This window comes from Phascolarctos cinereus, unplaced genomic scaffold, assembly GCF_003287225.1.
Source record: "Phascolarctos cinereus isolate Bilbo 61053 unplaced genomic scaffold, phaCin_HiC Scaffold_1;HRSCAF=81, whole genome shotgun sequence".
Taxonomy (NCBI): domain Eukaryota; kingdom Metazoa; phylum Chordata; class Mammalia; order Diprotodontia; family Phascolarctidae; genus Phascolarctos; species Phascolarctos cinereus.
Genome location: NW_027555514.1, coordinates 92,617,358 through 92,640,151, shown reverse-complemented (window position 1 = coordinate 92,640,151; position 22,794 = coordinate 92,617,358). Strand labels below are relative to the sequence as shown.

General features: G+C 47.2%; 1 protein-coding gene across 1 annotated transcript in view; it reads left to right on the top strand.

Moving 5' to 3' along the window:
* SSPO (SCO-spondin) overlaps positions 1-20,911 on the top strand; it is a 95,715-nt gene extending 74,804 nt beyond the window's left edge. Inside the window, 25 exon segments of the mRNA XM_078152987.1 lie at positions 573-704; positions 840-964; positions 966-1,087; positions 3,370-3,522; positions 3,736-3,782; positions 4,073-4,417; positions 5,044-5,211; positions 6,350-6,480; positions 6,991-7,121; positions 7,525-7,571; positions 7,816-8,094; positions 8,940-9,098; positions 9,527-9,643; positions 10,672-10,810; positions 11,208-11,410; positions 11,535-11,696; positions 12,147-12,274; positions 12,589-12,731; positions 13,047-13,093; positions 15,370-15,593; positions 15,957-16,052; positions 16,259-16,319; positions 16,713-16,843; positions 19,874-20,024; positions 20,584-20,911. Coding sequence (XP_078009113.1) covers positions 573-704; positions 840-964; positions 966-1,087; positions 3,370-3,522; positions 3,736-3,782; positions 4,073-4,417; positions 5,044-5,211; positions 6,350-6,480; positions 6,991-7,121; positions 7,525-7,571; positions 7,816-8,094; positions 8,940-9,098; positions 9,527-9,643; positions 10,672-10,810; positions 11,208-11,410; positions 11,535-11,696; positions 12,147-12,274; positions 12,589-12,731; positions 13,047-13,093; positions 15,370-15,593; positions 15,957-16,052; positions 16,259-16,319; positions 16,713-16,843; positions 19,874-20,024; positions 20,584-20,606 — 3,464 coding nt within the window. The 3' untranslated portion in view covers positions 20,607-20,911.
* Positions 20,912-22,794: the final 1,883 nt, after the last annotated feature.

Sequence of the window (22,794 nt, the reverse complement as noted above, 5' to 3'; positions counted from 1 at the left end):
CATTGAGATGGAAGAGGGCAGAACTGGAAGGGGGACACAGACAGGAGCATATAAATGGGAAGGAAGGTAGTATGAGACCAAGCTGGAAAGCTATTATAATATTCTAAGCAAGAAGAGATGAGGACCTGAAATAGAGTGGCTACAGTGAGGACTGAAGGGTATCAGGGATTAGGACCCAGGTCTCCTGACTCCCAATGCTCTTTCTCTTACATTATGGTTGTCATCTTGTTATGGCAGGGGGATGTGAGCTGGGGAAACTTCAGGTAGCATAGCAATGACATTTGATTCATCAGTTGATCAATCAAATGGATATAAATTGAGAATCTGCATTATGCTCAGCCCCATGCTAGGCACTGTAGAGAATACACAGAAATGTTAGATGGGGTCCATACCCTCAAGGAGCTTATAGTCTTGCAGTGAGACATGGTGTGGACTGGAGAGATGAGGTTTCTCTATGACCCTACAAGTGTCCCCAGGCGTCCTGATGGTGGGCATTAGAGATATGCTGGGGAGGGGGGGAGGGAGAGCGCTTCAACATGGGCCCTCCTTACTCAGGCTGTTCTCATCTTTAGCGGAAGGCTGCCCTCCAGGCATGAAAGTCACAGACTGTGCCAACCGATGCCCGCGCCACTGTTCTGACCTCCAGGAAGGCATTGTGTGTCAGGAAGGCCAGACCTGCACACCAGGCTGCCGCTGCCTGGAGGGTATGTGCCCATGAAGTAACTAGATGCGGGGCAGGGTGGGAGGGATTGGCAGCGCCTGTCCCCTCCGTCCAGTGCTGGCTTCCCACTGTTCAACAGATGGGAAGCACTCTGCCTATTCCTCTCTCTCTCCTCCAGGATTCCTGGAGCAAGATGGAGGGTGTGTGCCAGTTGAGCACTGTGAGTGCACTGATACTCACGGGTACAGCTGGGCACCGGGGAGCCAACACCAGGATGACTGTAATAACTGCACGTGCCAGGTGGGGGCATCTGTCCTGCAGTGCCCAGCTCTGCCCACCGCCTGCCTATTGTGCCTGGAGCCGCTGGTCAGCTTGGTCACCGTGCAGTCGTTCCTGTGGGCAAGGAGGGCAGCAAAGCCGCTTCCGGTGAGGGGACCCCCTGGTCCGTGCTCACCTGGCACTTTCTTTTCTCTGTTCAATCCTCTGGATCCCTCCCACCCTTCCCTTGTGTTTACCTGGGCCTTCCTTCCTTTGTCTCTAGCTCCATCTCCCCTAAAGCTCCTCTTCCTCTGTCCCCCTGACAGCTCAATCTCCTCCTGACATTTCTACTTCCCTAATATCCCTCTTCTAATGTCTTTCTCCTCTGATGTTTCTCTTTGCCAATTGTCTACCTCTCCCCCAACAAACTGGGTTCAGATTCTGGATATGCTACTTGCTACTTGTGTGACCTTGGGCAAAGCATGACTTTTCTGGGCCTCAGTTTTCTCATCTATAAAATGAAAGGGTCAAACTGGATCAGTGGTATGCAAACATTTTTTGGCTCACATAATAGCAGTAATGCCAGATAGCATTTGTATAGTGCTTTACAATTTGCAAAGTGATTACGTGTATTATATAATTTGATCCTCACAACAACCTGTGGCGGGGGGAGGGGTTTGGTACTATTATTATCCTCATTTTACAGATGATGGAGGTGAAGTAACTTTCCAAGGGTCACACAGCTAGCAAGTGTTTGAGGCCAGATTTGAACTCAGGTCTTCCTTACTCCAGGTCCATCACTTTAAACTTGACAGCACTTTTAGAGAATCAGGACAGTTGAACGTGCATAGCTTCTCTTCAGTGATAGTATCTGTTTTTGTTGAGTAAAAGTGTAAGGTCTTATGTATTTTGTTTTGTTTTTTATATGAGGCAATTGGGGTTAAGTGACTTGCCCAGAGTCACACAGCTAGTGAGTGTTAAGTGTCTGAGGTCACATTTGAACTCAGGTCCTCCTGACTCCAAGGCCAGAGCTCTATCTACTGTGCTACCTAGCTGCCCATCATGTGTTTTGATATTAGTGCAGAGGGGTAATAGAGATGTTTTGTTTATTTTGTGAACAATTACCAGACTTTGTATGCAGGGTAAATAAAATATATATTAAACAAAATTATGGGTTTTTTAAAATCTGCAATAACTGTGAAATATCACAGTCACACTTATTGAAACTAAACTCTCAGCCTATCCTCTGAGAAGCAGTAGACTAGATCTCTAAGGTTCCTTCCTGTTCTAATCCTATGGTCACTCTCTTGTCTCTCTTCTTCAGTGTCTCTTGCCAATGTCTCTCTTCTCATTTTCTCTCTCTCCTCCATTGTGCCTCGTTCTTCCCTCAGTGTCCCTCTCTCTCTAGGATGCTGTTTCTTTCAACTTGAACTCTGTCCCCTCCTCCCCCTACTCAATCACATTGTCTTCTTTGAATTATCTCTCACCCCCTTATGAAGTTTCCCTTTCTTTAAAATTTTTTAAAAATACTGAATTAGAAAATCATCAACAAAGACAAAGATTTCCCTATACAAAGAAGGCCCCCAAATGGAGATTGTACACAAAATTATGAATCCATTACATGCTGTTGAGTTTTTAGAAATAAAGATTAAATTCAGTGTGGAAGTGTGGAGTGCCAATATTGCCCTGCTTGTCTATGTCCTCTTCTGAACTTCTGTTTTCTTCTGTGCATTTTTTAAAGGTTTCTTTGGCACCTTTCTTCTTCTTCTCCTCCTTCTTCTTCTTCTTCTCCTTCTTCTTCTTCTTCTTCTTCTTCTTCTTCTTCTTCTTCTTCTGCTTCTTCTTCTGCTTCTTCTGCTTCTTCTTCTTCTTCTGCTTCTTCTTCTTCTTCTTCTCCTTCTCCTTCTTCTTCTCCTTCTCCTTCTTCTTCTTCTTCTTCTTCTTCTTCTTCTTCTTCTTCTTCTTCCTCTTCTTCCTCTTCTTCTTCTTCTCCTCCTCCTCTTCCTCCTTCTCCTTTCTTCTTCTTTCTTCTTTTTCTTCTTCCTCTTCTTTTTCTCCTCCTCCTCCTCCTCCTCCTCAATCCCTCCACCTCCCTCTCCTTCTCTTCTTCTTCACCTTCTCCCCCTCTTCTTCCTCCCCTCCCCCCCTCTTCTTCCTCCCCTTTCCCTTCTTCTTCCTTCCCCTCCTCCTCCTCTCCCTCTGCCTCCTCCCTTCTTTCCTCTTCCTTCTCTCCCTTTCTCCTCCCCAGCATATCCTCTTTCCCTTCTATGCTTGCCAGTCCTTGCCTAACTTTCCTGACCTCTCGCCTGCCTCCCCAAACCTTAGCTCTTTGCTTCCTGTCTTTGCACCATCCTGGGCCTTCATCTGCATGTCCTCTCAGATGTGCTAGAAGAGGGTCCCTGGGGTCCCATCTCACTTTCTTTCTGCTTTTCCCCTCCACCCCCACCCAGGTCATCCACATCTGGTTCATGGGCCCCGGAGTGCCGGGAGGAGCAGTCACAGAGTAAGCCTTGCCCCCAGCCCCTGTGCCCACCTCTGTGCCCACATGGCAGCCACCTCAAGGCCCTCGGGGACAGCTGGTTACAAGGAGAATGTCATCAGTGGTGAGTCCATAGGCAGCAGTGGGCACAGCTGCCCTAGGTGGGGGTAGATGTGTGGCTGGCACATTGGGCAGAGGCTTGGCAATGACAGTATTACAGAGTAGGGGAAGCACCAAGGTGGGAGAAATGCGTGAGGAAAGGAAAGGAGTTGGGTCCTCTGAAGCTATGTTTCAGCTCTGCTTTCCAGGGACTTAAGTCTCTACCTCCTCCCTCTAGCTTCTGCACTCCAGAGGGCATTATTTGCCAGGACATCGAATGCGCAGGTGCAGTGTCCCTAATCCCCACCCCCCTGCCCTTACCAGTTTCCATCTTTGCCCTTTTCTGCTTCCTCCTCTGTTGTCATCCCAGCCCTGCCCAGGTCTGTTTCTGTCCTCCTTGTTGTTTATTTTTTCCATCTGGCCTCTAAGGCCCAAAGAAGCTGAGATTCTATTCATATCTATTCCCAGAAACCTCTTGGAGTCCCCTTCAACTCCTATATCCTGAGGGTGGTGATCCCTGTGACCATTACCCACATTGTCCTGGCTCCTTTGACCTCTGACCTCTCTGTTTACAGTGCCTGGGGCTTGGACACCATGGTCCCCCTGGTCAGATTGTCCAGTTTCTTGTGGGGGTGCAAACCAGGTTCGAACCAGAGCCTGCATTGCCCCACCCCCACAACATGGGGGGCTGCCCTGCCCAGGCCCAGATACCCAAGCCCAGCCTTGTGGGCAGCAGCTTTGCCCAGAGCTGCCTATTTCCTGCTCCTGGGAGCCGTGGGGACCTTGCTCCCAAAGCTGTGGCCCTGGCCTTGTCTCCCGATCTGGCTCCTGTCCCTGCTCCCCAAATGGCCTCAGTCCTTCCTGCAATGGCACCACACCCCACCTGGACACCCGTGCATGTTATTCTGGACCTTGCCCAGGTAAGGATAGAAAAGCAATAAGGTATGGTGGAAAGAACATTGAATTTAGGGTCAGAGAACCAGAGCTTAAATTGTAGTTATTATTTGCTATTTATGTAAATTTAGATGTCATGAAATCTCTCTTGGCCTCAGTTTCTTCATCTGTAAAATGAGGGGGTTGGATGAAATTATTTCTGAGGTCCCTTCCAACCCTAGGTCGATGATCTCCTTTCTTTCTGATGTTAAAGATTGGGGAAGGAGAGGGAGCAGAGGAAGCGGAGACAAAATTTCAGGAAAAAGAATTTCTACTTGAGTGTCTTTTTTGTAAAAAAAAAAACCCAAACTCTAGACTTTCTAATTTTCATTATTTCACTTTTATGATATTCTTTTCTTTCTTCTCTATCTTTGCCCCCTAGAGACTCCTTTTGTGCTCCATAATGGGATATAGTAGAAAGATTGTATAGCTGTGAACCATGGGAAGGGAACCCTGCCAGAAATGGCCCAAGCTTCCTCTAAATATCCTGTACTTTTCTTACCCCCTTCCCCTTTCTTGCTGTGATTGGGACAGGGGAGCAAAGATGGGGAGGTTATGCAGGAGTCACTGGAAGACGTGTCTGGCCAACGCTTTGTTTCATTGTTTCTCCTAGAGGAGTGCGTGTGGACTAGCTGGAGCAGCTGGACTGTCTGCTCTTGCCGGGTGCTAGTTCAGCAGCGATACCGGCACCAGGGTCCAGGCTCCAGGGGGACCAGTCAGGAGACCCCCTGCACCCGCCTAGATGGCCACTTCCGGCCCTGCCATCCCAGAAATTGTTCTGGTGAGAAATGGCTGCTGGGGTACACTGAGAGTGAAGGGAGGAAGGATCCCAGGGACTGAGGAGAGTAGGTTCCCTTTGTCTTGCTCCCTGCTACCACCAGTGCCCTACCCAGGCCCCTGACTCCCGGGGGGAAAAATCCTAGCATCACCCTGGGTCTCCCTGACAGTCCTCTTGACCCACTGCTCCATCCTACCTGGCAGTTACCATACCAAGAGTGATTACTCTTCGCCCTTACTCACGGTAGGTGTGGTATAGAAAGGTGTCTGTGGCGTAATGGAAAGGATCCTTGGAATCAGAAGGCCCGGATTCAAATCCCGGCTCTAATACTAACTAGATGTTTGACTCTGGGCCAAGTGCCTTAAACGCTGTCAACTTGGCTTTCCTCAGTTGAGGAACAGTTAACATTTGCGTTACCTAACTTATAGAGCTGTGAGGAGAGCATGTTGTAAATCTTAAAGCCTGTATAAATGGGAGTTATTATTATTACTTCCCACCCAAAGCTCATCCCTAACTGTGGTTGTTCTCCTATCCATAGCCTTTGTTATAGCCAGGCAGAGTTCCAAAGTTCTCTCTCTCCTATCTCTGTCAAGTATTCTTCCATCTCCAGACTTCAGGTCAAACTGAAAATTCCTATTCTCCCACCTGTCAGGTTATTCCCTTCCTATCCTTCCACGCTCTTCTTTAGCTCTTTCTCTTCCTCCCCCACCTCCTCCTCCATACAGCTCTCCCTGATATATCAGAAAAACAGCTCTAAGGCATCATTCACTCCCTCAAATCCTTCCCTGATATAATGGATTTATATGGGTATTGGGGTGGGTCCCTTCCATTATGTGGGGCTGGTGGGTCAATCACATTCCTTCTATGGAACTGTCAATGCCTTGAGTTCAGGAACTATCTCAGCCATACTGGTTAGCACTCCTTTCCTTCTTGTGTCTAGAGCAGGACATCCCAGATTTCTCATTTTCCCACTTCTAAGGTTTCCTCCATGATTTTTACTTCATCCTACTGGAATCCCCTCCTTTGGGTTAGACAGTGTCAATCAGGTGATTGGGTGATGCTTTGGGTAGGAGTGAGGAGGGGATTATCATGGGGTCTCCCCACCAGGTGACTCTGCTTCCCTAACTTCTTCTCCCCCTAGAGAAGAGCTGTGAGCCACCATTTGAGTTCCAGGCCTGTGGCTCCCCTTGTGCTGGGCTCTGTGCTATCCGTCAGCACGCTGGCCTTTGCCAAGACCTAGCTCCCTGTCAGCCTGGCTGCTACTGCCCCAAGGTGAGGGGGAGAAAGGCAGTAAGGAGGGCACATCTTTGGGGGGAAAGAGGGCACATCTTAAGGCTATTGTGAGGAAAGCATTTGCTGGACTTGGAATCAGGAAGACCTGAGTTCAAATCTTGACTTACTATCTGTGTGAACTTGAGCAAGTGACCCAACCTCTCTGAGCCTTAATTTTGTCCTCTCTAAAAGGGGGATAATAATAGCATCTACCTGCCAAGGTTGATGTGATGCTCAAACAATCTATATCTATATCTGTGTCTGTGTTTATGCCTGTGCCTGTGTCTGAGTATGTGTCTATATCTGTCTATGTCTGTGCCTGTGCCTGTGCTTGTGCCTGTGTCTGTGTCTGTGTCTGTGTCTGTGTCTGTGTCTGTGTCTATATCTGTCCATTTTCTCTAGAAAGTCCCTTTGAAACACCTATAGGTTTTACCTAGGAAAACAGGGAAGTTTGGGACAGACAGGGACTTTGTGAATCCAGCTCCCAACTCTTCTTTCCCTCTCTTCCAGGGGCTACTAGAGCAGGCAGGGGGTTGTGTCCCTCCTGAACAGTGTAACTGTCACTTGGGTCCCAGCAATGGAGTAGGGGAGCCCCAGACTCTGGCTCCTGGAGAACACCTGCACTTGGGCTGTAAGGAGTGGTAAGTGATGGAAGGGGGATGGGTTGGCGATAGGGCCCCATGGAGAATTTGGGACTGAGGCTGGGTTGGAGGAACTAGGAGAGATGGATTCTTAGTACAGGCCCAAGATCTATGGCCAGGAAAGGGATGGGGGAAGTAGGGAGAGGTAGGGACATTTATCCGACCTTGACAGAGCAAATTGAACAAAGGTTTAGGAAGCCTGGCCATGGGGTGGAATGTGCGAGAGTTTGGACTCATGGATGTATCCTTCTTCTCCTGTTCCATCCCCGAGTATTCCCAGGCTCCGGTTCTTCTCCTTCACCTTCACTCACCAAACTCCTCAGGGACACGTCCCTACCTGTATCTAGACTCCTAGGGTTATCCAGACTCAGCCCCCCACCCACAGAAAATGCCTTCTCTACAGTGTCTGCCAGGATGGGGAATTGCAGTGTTCCAGTCATAACTGCCAAGGTAACTGCAGATCCCCCTTGATCCCATCTCCTTCTCATCCTTGCCCCGGTCCCATTGGGCCATTCTTCCATGGCTCATATACACCAAGCCTAACTACTTCTCCTCATGCCTCTTGTTTGCTAATTCTCCAGTCTCCTTCATGCCTGGGTCTAGTGATTTCCACTAGAGTCGAGGCACCCATATGGGAGAAATAGGGCTTGTGGGAGACAGGCCTGGATCCTCCATATCCATGCCCTACCCCCAGGTCTTCTACCCCTGAGTGGGTGGTCAGAGTGGTCACCCTGTGGACCTTGTTTGCCACTTGCTGCTCTGGCTCCCACCTTGCTGAGTGCTCTGTGGGAGCATGGACCCAAGGATGGACCCTCTCCTATGCCTGCTGATTTCCCCCTACTGGCCTCAGAGCAGCATCGGCACCGCCTGTGCCTGGATCCTGAGACAGGAAAGCCCTGGGATGGGGACTCACAGTTCTGCACTGCCCCTCTGAGCCAGCAGCGCCTCTGCCCTGACCCTGAAGTCTGCCAAGGTAACAGACAGAGGACCTAGAAAGTGAAGTGGTCCTACCACCAGGATGGAGTTGGGAGGGAGTTTCTTTCTAGAGTGACCAGGCCAGTTTCCATACCCAGTAAGGATTTTGAACCAGGCCTGAACTCCCTCTCCTCCCCTTCCTTTTTCCTTCCTGGCCTTTGGGTTAGGAGGCTCTCCAGTTGCCAAGCTGAACATGATGTTTTCAGGAACCAGCTATGCTTCCAGAAGGAAACCAAGAAAGGTCTTGGTATAGGGGCAGTCTCCTTTCAGGAAATAGGGATGGGAAGTAAGCCCTGATCTTTTCCTCTCACCACTTATCTCCCAGCAATCTTTCTCTCTTTTTTTTTTACTGTACAATTTCAGTTTTATTAGAGAAATTTTTACATGGTTAACACAGTTCTCAGAAAGTCCCCTGATTGTGTGCATATCATAGGGAATATGATACAACTAATATCTGTAATGCTTCCTTTGACAACTCTGACAATCCTGTTGACGTAAAAGGTCCTTATTATGCTTGTTGTTGAAATTATAACTCTTGTATACTCAAATATGTTAGATAGTGATCATGAGTCCCTGCAGTGGTTAATTTTAGCATAAATCCTGAAATGATAGCTTTTTCAAACTTGAGTACAACTGGACTACCATTCTATGGTATATGTATTCCCAAGAGATACTAGTCTACATAAATTACATAGGGTGCCATGTTTTGTGTGTTTTTTCAAAAAAGAAATCCTGCTACAAAGTAGGAAATAAGTATAAGGGAAATGATAGGTCTGCAAAGTATAAACATCTTATCAAGTTATGTTATTATAAAATTAAATCTTTCCTTTTTTTGCCCACTAGACCCTTGCCAGTGGGAAACCTGGAGCTCTTGGAGTCCATGTCAAGTATCTTGCAGTGGAGGATTCCGGCTACGCTGGAGGAAGGCAAAGGTTCTTGCCAGAGAAAGATGCCAGGAGCCCTGGGCTCAGACAGAAAGTTGCAATACTGATCCATGCCCAGGTAACCCTCCTGCTCCAGAAACTCCAGGTATTTAAGACAGAGACTAATAGCAGGGAGAGGAGGGCTCCCTTTGGGTAATGACCTACCCAAACTTAGCCTCTGCCAAAGTTTCCTCATTTAAAATGGGGATAATAATAGCATTAGCCTCATGGGGTTGCTGTGAGGATCAAAGGAGATAACATTTGTAAGGCACTTAGCACAGTGTAGGCACAGAGTAGGCACTTAATAAATGCTTGTTTCCTTCCCTTTCCCATCTTTAAGAACAGTGCTAGTGGGTAAGTCAGGTGTGGGAAAGAATGAAGGAAATGCAAAGGTAGGGACTACAGAAGGAAAGAATGATGTGGTAGAGAGATTGAGGGGGGATGGAGGACAAAATGGGGCTTCCATTTACCCTACATTCTTCCTAACATACTTTTTTGTGTCCTCAGGGGAGAGTTGTGAGGCCCAAGGTACAGTGCCAACAGCTGATTGTGCCAATCAATGTCCCCGAAGCTGTGTGGACCTGTGGAACAGAGTGCAGTGTCTCCAAGGGCCCTGCAGCCCAGGTATAAACCCACCCTCCAGTCAGCTTTTTACTTTCTGGTGAAGGACCAGGCTAGAGGCTAATAGCCACAGAACTAATGTCCTGGTTCCAGCTCCCTAGCTACTGCTACGCATGCAATAATAATTCCTGTATGAAAATAAGTTTCACTTCCTTATTTTGCTTCAAAATTAACCCAACTGTTCTTTATCTAAGATGGTTGCTTAAGAAAGCAGTGTGGATTTTTCTGTACCCATAGCCTCCTTGGAAAAGCATTAATGGATTCCACCAATGAATTTTTAGTCCCAAAATGTTCAATTTCCAAAGTAGTTTTGGAAGCGTTATAGGCAACGGAGAGCCATTATGAACTAGGGATACAGTGACATGTTGATCTATATCTAGTTTCTGCTAGAGTGCTTTACAGTTTTCCAGCAGCTCTCGTTGAATACTGAGTTCTTGCCCTGATAATAAAATTTTGGGATTTTTTGGACACTAGGATACTCTGCTCATTTGCTTCTGCACATCGTATACCTAATCTATTCCACTGATTAGCTTTGATATTAATCACCCAAGTACCAAATTATTTTGGTGATTACTCTTTTGCAATATAGTTTAAGATTTGGTACTGCTAGGCTCCTTTCTTTCCCACTTTTTTCATCAATTCCTTGGATGTTCTTGACCTTAAGTTTCTCCAGATGAATTTTGCTATTATTTTTTCTAGTTCTGTGTATTAATCCTTTGGTAGTTTGATTGATATGGCACTGAATAAGTAAATTAGCTTAGGTAGTATTGTCATCTCCATGTTGACTTAGCCTACCCATGAGCAACTAATATCTCTCCAAATATGTAGATTCATCTCTATTTATGTAGAATGTTTTGTAGTTGTGTCCTGGCAGGTAGCCTCCCAAGTATTTCACACTTTCTGTAGTTATCGTAAGCCATTGTTCATTAGGGAGAGAATGAATGCACATACATGTGTGTGTGCATGCGCGTGTATGTTACCCACCATCCTGGGTCCTCCCCTAACCCCTCAAATCTTGTTTTCCCACCGAGGCTGCCGTTGTCCCTCTGGCCAGCTGCTTCAGGATGGGCATTGTGTACCTGTATCTTCTTGTCCCTGTGGCCTCCCCAGCTCCAATGCCACTTGGGAGCTGGTCCCAGCTGGGGAGCTGCAGTTGGATTGCCATAACTGGTATGGTGTTGGTTGTGGAGCTAGGAGGGAGGTTGACCTAGACCCGGCTCCAGAGGGCTAATTGTTAGAATTTTAATGTGAGCATCTACACCTCAGAAATCAGCAAACACTACAAATCGGGGCTTGGTTTGTTACCTTGTTGATTGCCTAGACTTAGGAAAGTTATGGAGAAAAGTTTAATAGTGCAGATGACACTTAAAAGTATGTCAGGTGTACTTCTTTTTGTTTGGAAAGTCAGTTGCTAAGCATTTATCAGCGTGTATACACTAGGCCTGGAGCCCTTGGGGATGGGTGGGTGAGAAGTGGGGCGTGCAGAGGATTGGGAAGAGGGGAAATGCAGTGACCCAGAGACTGAGATCTCAGTCCTTCTCCCTTGGTGTGTACTTGCCTATCCTAGTACCTGTGTCAATGGGTCCTTGGTATGCAGTCCCTATGAATGCCTGGCCTTTGGGCCCTGGTCACCCTGGAGTGACTGCTCAACCTCCTGTGGCGGGGGTACTAGGGAGCGGCACCAGAGCTGTGAGGAGAGTCTCCAGGGGTTCCCATGCCAACTCCAGGACATGAAGCAGATAGAAGAATGCAATTCTGAGCCCTGCACAAGTGAGTGCCCATGGATGGTCCTTCCGTTCTTGGATAATGTGACTAAGCAGCACTTTCTTACCCCTCCCCTAGATGCCCAGGTGCCATCCTGGGCTGGAACTGACTGAGGTACCTTATATTTCAGCTTTGTGCCAGGTGGGCGAGTGGTCAGAGTGGAGTGATTGCAGTGCCAGCTGTGGGGGAGGTGTGACAGAAAGGAAGAGAGATCCACCTCTGGGGACACCGTGCCCCCTGCTCCCACCCCTGCGGCTCCATAGGACATGCAACCCTCAGCCCTGCAGCCAACGTAAGGGTTGGGGGGAAACAGAGGCAGGCAGAGGAGAGGTAAGGGGCAGAGATTCATTGCTTCTAAATCCTAAACTCTGGAGGACAGGGAATGGGTGTGCTTACAGTAAGAGGCAAGGAGCAAAGTTTTATATTTCTGTAGAATATTTTTTAATCTTTCCAATAGCCTTTACAGCTATGATCTCATTTTATCTCAGTAACTCAGATACAGGCAGAGAAGGTAGTATATCTTCATTGTTGATGTGGAGAAACTGAGGCACAGAGAAGTTAAATGAGTCGCCCCTAAGTTCACAATGCTGATCAGTGGCAGAGCTAGTTTAAGAAGCCAGGCCTCATGACTTCCAGCTCTGTGGTCCTTTCCCTCTAGGCAGGAAGGGGACCCAAACCTAGTTCCTTCTCTACCTTGTGATTCCTCCCATGAAGTTGTGGTCTCCCTTGCTTCCCTCTCCAGAGTGCCCCCCTGATCAGAGACCCACCCCCTGTGCCACATCATGCCCAAGCCGCTGCTCAGACCTACAGCCTGGCACCCTCTGTGTGCAGTTGCCTTGCCAACCTGGCTGCAGCTGTCCTGATGGGCAGGTGAGTATAGTGAGAATGCTATAGGAGTGGGGATTGGAGGGTATGTGTGTGTGTGTGTGTGTGTGTGGCTGTCTCTTTATATTCTACACACGCCAGACTGATGTGTGCATGTGTCTTGGGAGTGGAGATCTCTCATGATCTTATAAGAAGAGGATAGGCCATCCTCGGAAACGGGAGGGGGCACAGACTGGCTCAAGGCCTAGGACTGGAAATGCTCCATCAAGGTACTGTCAGTGTGGGGAGGCAGCCGGCTCTAGCCTTAGCAGAGCCTACCCTGGGCATGGGGCTAAGTCAGTGCTATGCTTCTGCCTTAGCTGCTGCAGATGGGCAGATGTGTCCCCCTGGCTGAGTGCCCCTGCACCCAGCTTTCGTTGCCCTGGGCCCTCTTCTTGACCCCAGAGGATCAGGCCCAAGAGCTGCCTTCTGGGACTATACTTGTCCGGAACTGTACCCACTGGTGAGGGCACCTAGGAACTTAATAGCTAGGAGAATTTGGGGAAAAATAAGGAGGGGGAGAGAAATGGGATGGGGATGAGGCTAGAGATGGAATAGGAGGGGAGGGGATGGGACAGAAGGGAATGGAATGGTGTGCTCAGTAGGAATTATACCAACTGGTGGAGGCACCTAGGAACCTAATAGATGGGGCCTTTGGGGAGAAATGGGGGAAGAGAAAAGGGATAGGGTTAAGAGTAGGGATGGGATAGGGTAGGGAAGGGGGGGAAAGGGAATGGAGTGGGATGCTCACCTGAGCCCTGTGGTTCTGTTCTGCCAGCCTCTGCCAGGAAGGATCCTTCAACTGTTCCAGCAGGGACTGTCAGGGTGAGAGATAGCTCTACGCAGCGATCCTTCCACTGGCACTACCCCCACACCAAGGGCCAGGCTTTCCCCGAGTCCTAAAGGCTCAATTAAGGATCTGGGTCACGTCCGAAGTCCCCATCTTCCCAACACCCAGGGCTTTGGGCACTGCACGTTTCATTGGAGATGGGGCTAGGAGTGGGGCTGCACTGGGAGTTATCGGTGGCCAGGAGGCTGTGTTTGGGGAGGATGGGCCCTGATCCTTCCTCCCCTGATTTGTTTAGGTTATTTATTGGTACTCGACCTGTCCTTCAAGGTCTCACATTTTCCCTGACCCACCCAGTGACCACTGACCACAGCAACCTCTTCCTCCTCAATTTCTGTAACACTTCTGTCATCTAGCATTCATTGGTGCTCCTTTCCTGCCTGCCATTGGCAGTTATCTATATATATATATCTTGTCTTCCCAACTAGATTGAAAGCTGGAGGTTAGGGACCATGCTATATGCTCTTTTATCCCTCATAGGACCTAGCAGCCACTTGTGTACCCAGCATATACTGTGATGAATACAGAGCCTGAGGAGGGAGAATTCTAGCCATTTAAGAGATTACAGTCTAGCTGGGAAGGAAAAACATCACTATGGGGAATGGGTGGAGAGTGACTCAAAGCAGTATTGATAAGCACCAAGTGCCTGATGCACACATGCTTGGACTAGGCTTTCAGAGAAGGGAAAGCTCATTGTGGGCCGGAGCTGTTGAGAAGGCCCTGGAGAAGCCTGACTTGAGTTGGGCACAGGAGGACGGGCAGTATTTGGCTGGACAGAAAGGATGGGGCATCTGGGTAGGGAGAATAACGTGGACAAAAGTGAGAATGCCTACTCTGAGGGGTTCTGTGCCATTAGGCATGTATGTGGCTGGCAGGGGAAGGATAGAGACCCATCTATCCATGGTGTGATTTGGGAAAGTAAGGGAACCAGTCTGTCTGGATTCAAAGAGATGTATAGGGAAGGAGTGTAGGGGCAAGGAAGTCTTCCAGGGACCCTGAAGGATAGAGACCCATCTATCCAGATGTGGTCAGCATCCCTGAATGTAATGCCCACCTGCTAGCCTCCTCTTCCCAGGGAAGTCCTTACTTTCCAGTGAGCATCCCCACAGGCCTGACTCCCTTCCCTATCTGTCCTGCCTTTTTCTCCAACTTCATGTGTCTGGGGACTGGTCAGTTTGCTCTATAAGCAGTGGGGAAGGAGTCCTCAACTTCCATCAGACCCCTGTGACACTAGGCCCTGCATATGAAGCCTCTGCTTGTCTCAGCAATCCTGCCAGCTGCCATACTGGAATAGGCAGGTTGGGAGAGAGGTATCTGGGGAACGTGTGGATAAGAGCAGGGAGACCTCAGGACAGGAAGTGAGAAGTCAAGAGAATTACAGAATGTTCAAGCACAAAGGGACTGTAGGGGTCATCTAATATAGTGCCGCTGTGGAACAGAGGAGGAAAGTGAGGCTCCAAGAATAGAAATGACTTATCTAAGGTCACACACCTCATTAGTGAGAACTAGGACTCATCTCCTTATTCCTAGTCTTCTTTCCACTGTGCTAAGGAGGCTTGATTGTATTCAATTCAGTTCAATTCCACTAGCCTCCCTTGAGCAGTCTACACACACCTCTGTGTGGCCTACAGTGAGAGGCAGCATGGGGATAGTGGAGGTATTAGTGTAATTGAATCAGAAAAGGTCAGGGTGAGAATCTCAGTTCTGCTACTTTCTACCCATGTGGCCTTGGGAAGATGAGCCCTCTCTGATCCCTTCTGGCTCTAAATTCTATGCTATAAGTCACGCCTCTGCTCTCTAGGGGCTTGTAAGTTAGCTAGAGAGATCCACGGAACAGTTATGAAAGCATTTCAAAAGAGTAGAAGGTAGCACATGGTAAGCGTTACAGTGAGTGATGCTGGAGGAAGTGAGGGAAGGGGAAGAACCATGTGGGTGGGGTGGTTGGAGAAATCTTAACAAAAGAAGGAAGGCTTGAGCCAATTCTTGAAGAATGGGTGGAGAAGTGGGTGTAAGGCAGAGGGAACAGAATGTGTAGAGGTGGGAGTGAGCATGGTGTGATTTGGGAAAGTAAGGAAACCAGTCTGTCTGGATTCAAAGAGATGTATAGGGAAGGAGTGTAGGGGCAAGGAAGTCTTCCAGGGACCATGAAGGGAAACGGGAGAAAATAGAATCCTTTGGGGAAGTCTACCTCAGGTCCCAGGTCCCTGGACTGTCCAGGACTAATGGAAGTGGTGGGGCTTGTGGTACTCTTCAGCAGAGTGCCCGCCTGGAGAGAGGTGGCAGCAGGTGGTACCAGGGGAACCAGGCGCATGTGAGAAGACTTGTCAGGAGCTGTACATTGAGGAGCCGCATCAGAACAACTGCAGCATGGGGCAGACTGAAGGCTGTGTATGCCAGAGTGGGCATTACCGCAGTCAGGCAGGCACCTGTGTCACTGCTGCCCACTGCGAGTGCTGGCACCACGGACGCTTCTACTTGGTGAGATGCCGCCTTCTGCCAACCACAGAAAAGGGCCATTTCCCCCACCCTGCTCTTCCAACTACTACCCTGGCTCCAATTTTTCTCTTTGTTCTTTCCTCCACATCCCTGGACACTGGTATGGGCTCTTCAGCCCAAATGTAAAGGTCATGGCATCTGATATGAAAGCAGCTCTACCTCCTTCCCATCATAAAGTATGACTTCCTTAACCATGTACCAGAGCCTGTTCTTTCTGCTCTTTTGGTCTCTCTCACTTTGGCCTATTTGGGAGGTCCCAGGTTAGGACCAAGTCTACAGGGTATTTTGGGGAGAAAGGTTTATAGTGGAGAGGATCTCATTCCATAATTATTGTCCTCCTTTCAGCCTGGGGCTGAGTGGCAGGAAGACTGTGAATGGTGCAGATGCATTGATGGGAGGAGCTTTTGTGCCCGGAATTGTCCCCACATTGTCTGTGCTCAGGTACCACTACCTCCTCGTGCCAGGTATGGCCTTCCGTGTTACCCCTCTTGAGGCATCTCTGAAGGAGCTAATGTGCTGATCTGGGAAAGGGACACTCCACACACAGGGGAAGTCCAGGATGTGGGGTTCACTCTTGGGATTATTGGATGGGCAGTGAGTTGAGGTGGGATTCTTTTCCCAAGTCGGGTCTCTGACTGTTCCTACAGGGTGAGATAAAAGTACAGAAGCCAGATGGTTGCTGCCCTGTCTGTCAGCAGGAAGTACTAGGTATAGTGTGAATGCTCAGGGGGACTCCCCTGCTCTGCCCCTCTTTATGTCCAACCTTTCTTCCCTTCCCTTGCCATGCAGTCCTTTCTGGATTGTCTCAGCTCTTTCTCTTCTCACTAGAAGTCTTAGAAAAAACTAGGGCCTGCTTCATGGTCCCTGAGCAGCCCTTGGCCCCGATTCCTCCTCTGCTGGCACTGCCTGTCTGTAGGCCTGGTCTAGGTGTCCCAGCCCTGACCCCTTCTAGCACTTCGCTATCCCTCAGGGTAGGGACTGAGGCTAGACCCAGCCAGGTTTCTGCCTTCCTACATCTTGCTCCAGCCCCCACGCTATATCCCCTCCTCTTGCCTGCCCTCCTTCTATGCCATTGCCTGCTTCTCCCTCTTTTCCTAACAGAAGAAGCATCGATGTCCTGCAAGCATCTCACTGAGCTTCGAAACATCACCAAGGGTTCCTGCCACCTGCACCAGGTAGAGGTGAGCTACTGTACTGGACACTGTCCTTCCAGCACTGATGTCATTCCTGAGGTGAGCAGTGGATCCTCCAGAAAAAGGAAGGGAGGGAGGGATGGTAGGATGTTGGGGGAAGGAGGACAGGAACATTGGGAAGGGAAGATTGAAGAAATGGGGGCCCTGTTGTCTAATGAAGGGAAAGTGTTTTGTGAGGCAGGAGAACTGATGGAATGAAGTCAGCCAGTTTTACTGATTACTTACAACTGCCCTACTCTGGGTAATACAGTACACTGTGGGCAATACAATAAGAGAAGGGTCTATTTTCCTGAGAATTTCCTATCAAATTGAAGGGGAAAAAAAGATATGCTATGAGACAGAGATAATTAGTGCTAGTGAAAAAAATCATTTGGCTTAGGTTGAGGCAGGAGGATTGGCCTAAATCCTGTTCAGCTCATTATTTCTTCTATTACAGTCTTTCTGTAACCAAAGTAAATGATTGCTGGCAATTAACAACTCAGGATAGCCACTTTAGGATATAGCCCTTCTGTATATGCCTTTTGCCATTGTCATCTTCCCAAATCAATAGACATCTTTCCTAACACATCCATTCTGGAAATAGGTTTTCGAGACATTTATTAGCAATTCATGGAAAAAGGTAAACGTCTACAACCTCTTGAGAGTTACAGAGGTATCTAGCACAGAATCCAGGTAATCTTAGCCAAAGGTGCCTTCTTATATGGCCCATAAATGTCTAGGATGAGCTTAGAAGGGTAGAACATTCCTTACTTATAGTCAGAGTGTCTGGGTTCCATGCTTCATGGTGCAGCCGTCTTTGTTTAGGAGCAAACCCATTGGCTTCATCCCTTTAGCTTAACTTAGGTCTGACTGCTTTTCTTCTTCCCAAGAACAGCTGCACTAAACTTGGCTTTGCTTACCAGTCCCTAGACAAGAACTTATGGTGCACCACATTAGCATAGTTCCTTCTGTCTTTTCTTCCAGAGTGACTATTGCATCAACACTCCTCCTGTTTTTCTTCCCCAAGAAAATATTTCTCCATTCCCCACAGAAAAACATTTATAGGTTTACAATATCACATGTATATCATATCTCAAATCATATCCATCTTTGATTTGTAATATGAGGGGCTTGACTTTGATTCTTTCTAAAGTCCCTCCTGCTCTAACTCTCATGATCTTCTCAGGTATAGAGGAAGGGTTATTTCTTCGCAGTATGTAGGAGTGAAATTTTTTATCTCTAAATGCTTACATCAGTAAAAATAGAGAAAAAACAGATTAATGAATTGAGCATACAACTAAAAAAGCTAGAAGAAGAACAAATTAAAAATACCCAATTAAACACCAAATTAGAAATCCTGAAAATCAAAGGAGAGATTAATAAAATTGAAAGTAAGAGAACTATTGAACTAGTAAATAAAACTAAGAGCTGGTTTTATGAAAAAAAAAACCTAATAAGATAAATAAACCTTTGGTTAATTTGATTAAGAAAAAGAAAGAAGAAAACCAAATCACTAGTATCAAAAATGAAAAGGGCAAATTCACCACAGTATACAGAAGTGTCCATCTACCCTTGAAGTTCCCAGACATGTTCAATTGTTTCAGTCCTGTCCGACTCTTCATGGCCCCATTTGGGGTTTTCTTGGCAGAGATCCAGGAGTGGTTTGCCATTTCCTTCTGCAGCTCATTTTAGAGATGAGCAAACTGAGGCAAAGAGGGTTAAGTGACTTGCCCAAGATCACACAGCTAGTAAGTGTCTAAGGTCAGATTTGAACTCAGGAAGATGAGTTTTCCTGATTCCAAGCCCAGTGCTCTATCCACTGTGCCACCTAAAAGCACTGTAGTTGCTTCCCAATAACGTTTCCACTCCAGTAGCACCCTCCTGTGTAATAGAGTGCAGTTAAGCCCAGCAAATGGGTATACTGACCATGTCTGATGACTGTACCTATTGTTGTTCAGTCATGTCTGACTCTTCATGAGCCCATTTGGGGTTTTCTTGGCAAAGATACTGGAGTGATTTGCCATTTCCTTCTCCAGCTCATTTTAGAGATGAGGAACTGAGGCAAACAGAGTTAAGTGAGTTGCCCAGGGTCACGCAGCTAGTGTCTGAGGCTGGATTTGAACTCGGGTCCCCTTGACTCTAGGTCGAACGCTCTTTCTACTGCACCACCTGGCTGCCCCTAAAGGCTGGATGACAACTTGTCAGACATGTTACAGAGCAGATTCTTGTGTTGAATTAGATGTTTTGTGAGGTCCTTTTCAATCTTGAGATTCTATGACTAGGTAGTTGACTACCGGATCCTAACTCAGAGGTTAGAATGCTGGACTTGTCATAAGGAAAACCTGAGTTGAATTCTGCCTATAATATTAACTCTGTGGCTATGTACAAGTTGCGACCTCTCTCAGCCTCACTTTCCAATAATAATACCTACCTCATAGGATAGGCTTAAATGAGATGTGTGTAAAATACTTTGTAAATCTTTAAGCACTATTTAAATGTCAATGATCTCTCCTTCCATGGTTATCCCTCTGGTCTTAGGTTATCGGCTCATTCCTTAGGTGCTCTGATGTAGATTCAAGTGTTGACCTATGGACTGGCCTTCCCCAAATGACTTTATCATTTAAATGCATAGCCAAATTTACATACAGAAAATCCCCAGAAGTGTGTGGTGGGGAAATACTGATAGTTAAGCAGTTTCACAATTTTCTTCCTAACTAGACTAAAAGCCTCTGGAGAACTGGACTACTAACCTCTTCTAATCTTGTGTATCCCTAAGCTCAAAGCTAGGTTCATAAAAACGTGATCAGTTAATTGAGTATCAGTGTGGGTTATAGTAATCAAGAAACTTTGTGGAGGAAGGGTGTGTTTCTTGTCCTCTTCTACCTGGCTAAACATGCCAGTGGAGAGAGTCAAAGTTGGAGGCTCCAACTCCAGGCTTCTAGATTTCCCTTTTTGATATCAAGGGGGCTAGTAATGGTGGGCAGATGGCATCGGGGAGATAGTGTGAGGTCTGGGCAAGGTTGATCTCTTGCTCCAGCCCCAGTCCAGCTGGATCCCTTTGTAACTCAGCCTCCCTTCTTTTGTACCCAGGAGCCATACCTGCAGAGTGTGTGTAACTGCTGTAGCTACCTCTTGGACCCTGTCAATCCTGTGCGCATCTTGAATCTGCATTGTCCTGGGGGTGACACAGAACCTGTTGTACTTCCGGTCATACACAGCTGCCAGTGCAGTGCCTGCCAGGGTGAGGCCAAAGAGTGTCTGTATGCGTGTAGGTGTATGAACGTGGGGAGGATGGTGGTTGTTGATGGTCTGAGAGGGGATTGGAATTTTGTACCTGGGCTAGTGGGTTCTTCCTGCCATCCCAAGACAGATGCACAGTGTGCCAGGATTAGGTGGTACAAAGGATACAAGAAGCACAGGGTCTGTTCTGTTTTGCTTTTTTTTTTTTTTAGGCAATTGGGGTTAAGTGACTTCCCTAAGGTCACACAGCTAGTAAGTGTCAAGTGTTTGGTCTGAGGCTGGATTTAAACTCAGGTCCTCCTGACTTCAGGGCTGGTGCTCTATCCACTGTGCCACCTAGCTGCCTCTGTTCTGGACTGATCTTAGGGAGACTTTTCCTATTTACCCCCCATCCACCTAATCTCTTTTTCACCAAAACAAACAAAGCCTCTCTCCTGACCTTGTTCTCCCCTACCAGCTTCTCTGCCCAAAACTCATTCCTGTCCCAGCCATCCTGGGTTAGCTTGCCACTTGCCTCCTTCTTCTGCATATCTGTCTCTCTGCCTGGGTCTCATTCACAGGAGGGGATTTATCAAAGCGCTGAAGGGATCGGACTCGTTGGCAACATACTTAGTTCAACAATATGACCTGTATTGTCTGGAACGGTCCTCATTTCAAGAAAATACATTTTTTAACAAAGCTTAGCTGAAGGAACATACTTTGTTAGACTGTGTTTCTGGAATTTGGAGTTTGGAAGAATGTAGTCTACCATAGTCATGGGAAACAATCCCTCTTTGTTCATGAAGCCAGCAGGCCTGCATGTATATTTTTATGTACATGAACCATGAATGGCCTGGGGGCTTGTGGAACAGGAGCAGCTCATTCCCTAATAAAGCAAATTTGCCAATACTTATGTGTGTGGAATCTCTGTCTGAGGGTTCTGGGGAAGTAGGTGGTGGATCTGTGCCTTGGACAGGACCCGGGGGCTGGAGTGGTTTTCTTCTGTAGGACAGGAAGGGTGGTGTTCCTTAAATCCACAATCTACTACTAACTGTGTAACCTCAGTATGTCAGTCATCATTTGTCCTTTTTAGGCTTTGTTTTCTTCACCTGTGAAATGAAAGAGAAGGAAACAAGCATTTATTAAGTACCAGGCACTTTATAAATATTGTTTCATTTGATCTTCACAGTAACCTTTGGCAGGTAGGTAGATGTTATTGTGATTCCCATTTTACAGTTGGGGAAACTGAGGCAGACAGTGGTTGAATGTCTTGCCCAAGGTCATGGCACTAGTGTCTGAGGTCAAATTTGAACTTGTCTTCCTAAAGCACCCAGCACTGTGCAACCTAGCTGCCTAAAAGGTAGCGTGGTAGACTGGAAAGTCCTTTAGTCTTCTGCTGTTGCGTGTCCTTCTTTCTCGAAGAGAACCATGGCATCGGGAAAGTGCAAGTGAATTGGATTTAAGTGAGGGAGGGCTGTGCAAAGTTACCACCTCACTCCTTCCTCTGGAGCCATCTGGTCTTATAGCCAGGAGATGAAGGCATTAGTCCAGGGTCTGCTATTCCCAGCTGTGATTTTGGCTGAGTACTTCACACCTCGGACACATCAACAAAATGAGAAGGTTTCACTAGATGTACTCTAAGGTCTTCCAGCTCTAAAATGTTCTCTAAACCGCCTTCACCCAGGACCCTTCCTACCTCCCATTAACCCAGACAAGAGAGGTCCATCCATCTACCCTGTCCAGTGTCCCCTTCTTCTACCACAACCAACCCTTGTTTGGGCTGGTGCCTTATTGTGGGCTCCATTCAGCTGTTCCAGGACATTCAGTCTCTAGTCCTAACCCTAACCACCCAATGAGGCACAGCTGTTAATTCTGGAGACCTGTGATGGTTGAGAGGCCACAGGGAGACTAGTCCAGTGGGAAGTCCAGGGAAGGAGCCAGGTTTTCAGGGGATGACAGGAAATAGAGAGAGTGCCAATGTCAGAGTATGAAAGAAAGAAATATTTTAAGTAGTGAACATTATAATTTTGAAAAGAAGACTCCTTGGGGAGTTAGTTGGGTGAGGGTCCTTAGATCAAAGAAAATATATTTTTATCGAGCTCATCTTTAATGTATTGCTCTTCCTACCCTCACTTCTCCACTTCAGCCATGGCTTGCAATGAAGTTTTTTGTGTCCAACCCTGTTTCAAATATAAAGGAAGTTTAAAGAATAATCATAGATCTGGAGCTCTATGGGACCTTAAAGGCTATTTAGTCCCATGTCCTCATTTCACAGGTACAGAAACAGGCCCAAAGTGACTTGCCTAAGATCATACAGGTATTACCTAGGAAGCATTTGACCTGACATCCCATGATTCCAGAGTCTGGACTCATTCTGCTGTGCCAGATCTGTCTTCAAGTAGCTTATACTTTATTCGGGGATACAAATAATATACATTTAGCAGATAAATACAGCAAAGAATTAACACATAGCAGATAGATGACAAGCTAACATGTCATACTGTATTCAAATGAGGAGTACAGGAAGCTAGCCCTGAAATCCAGGGTTAACTAGCAAACCAATGCCACCCGGAGGGTGTTGGGTGAGCCAGAAAATCTGTGTGTAATCCAGACCTATCACTAATTAGCTACATGACCTTGGGCAAAACATATAACCTCTCTGAGTCTTAAGTTTCCTCATCTATAAAACAGGAGTAACATCTGACCCAGGTAAGTCACAGAGATGTCATGAGAATCCTATGAAATAGTAATATGTATGAAAGCAAATTAAAAAATATTTCTACAGACTATGA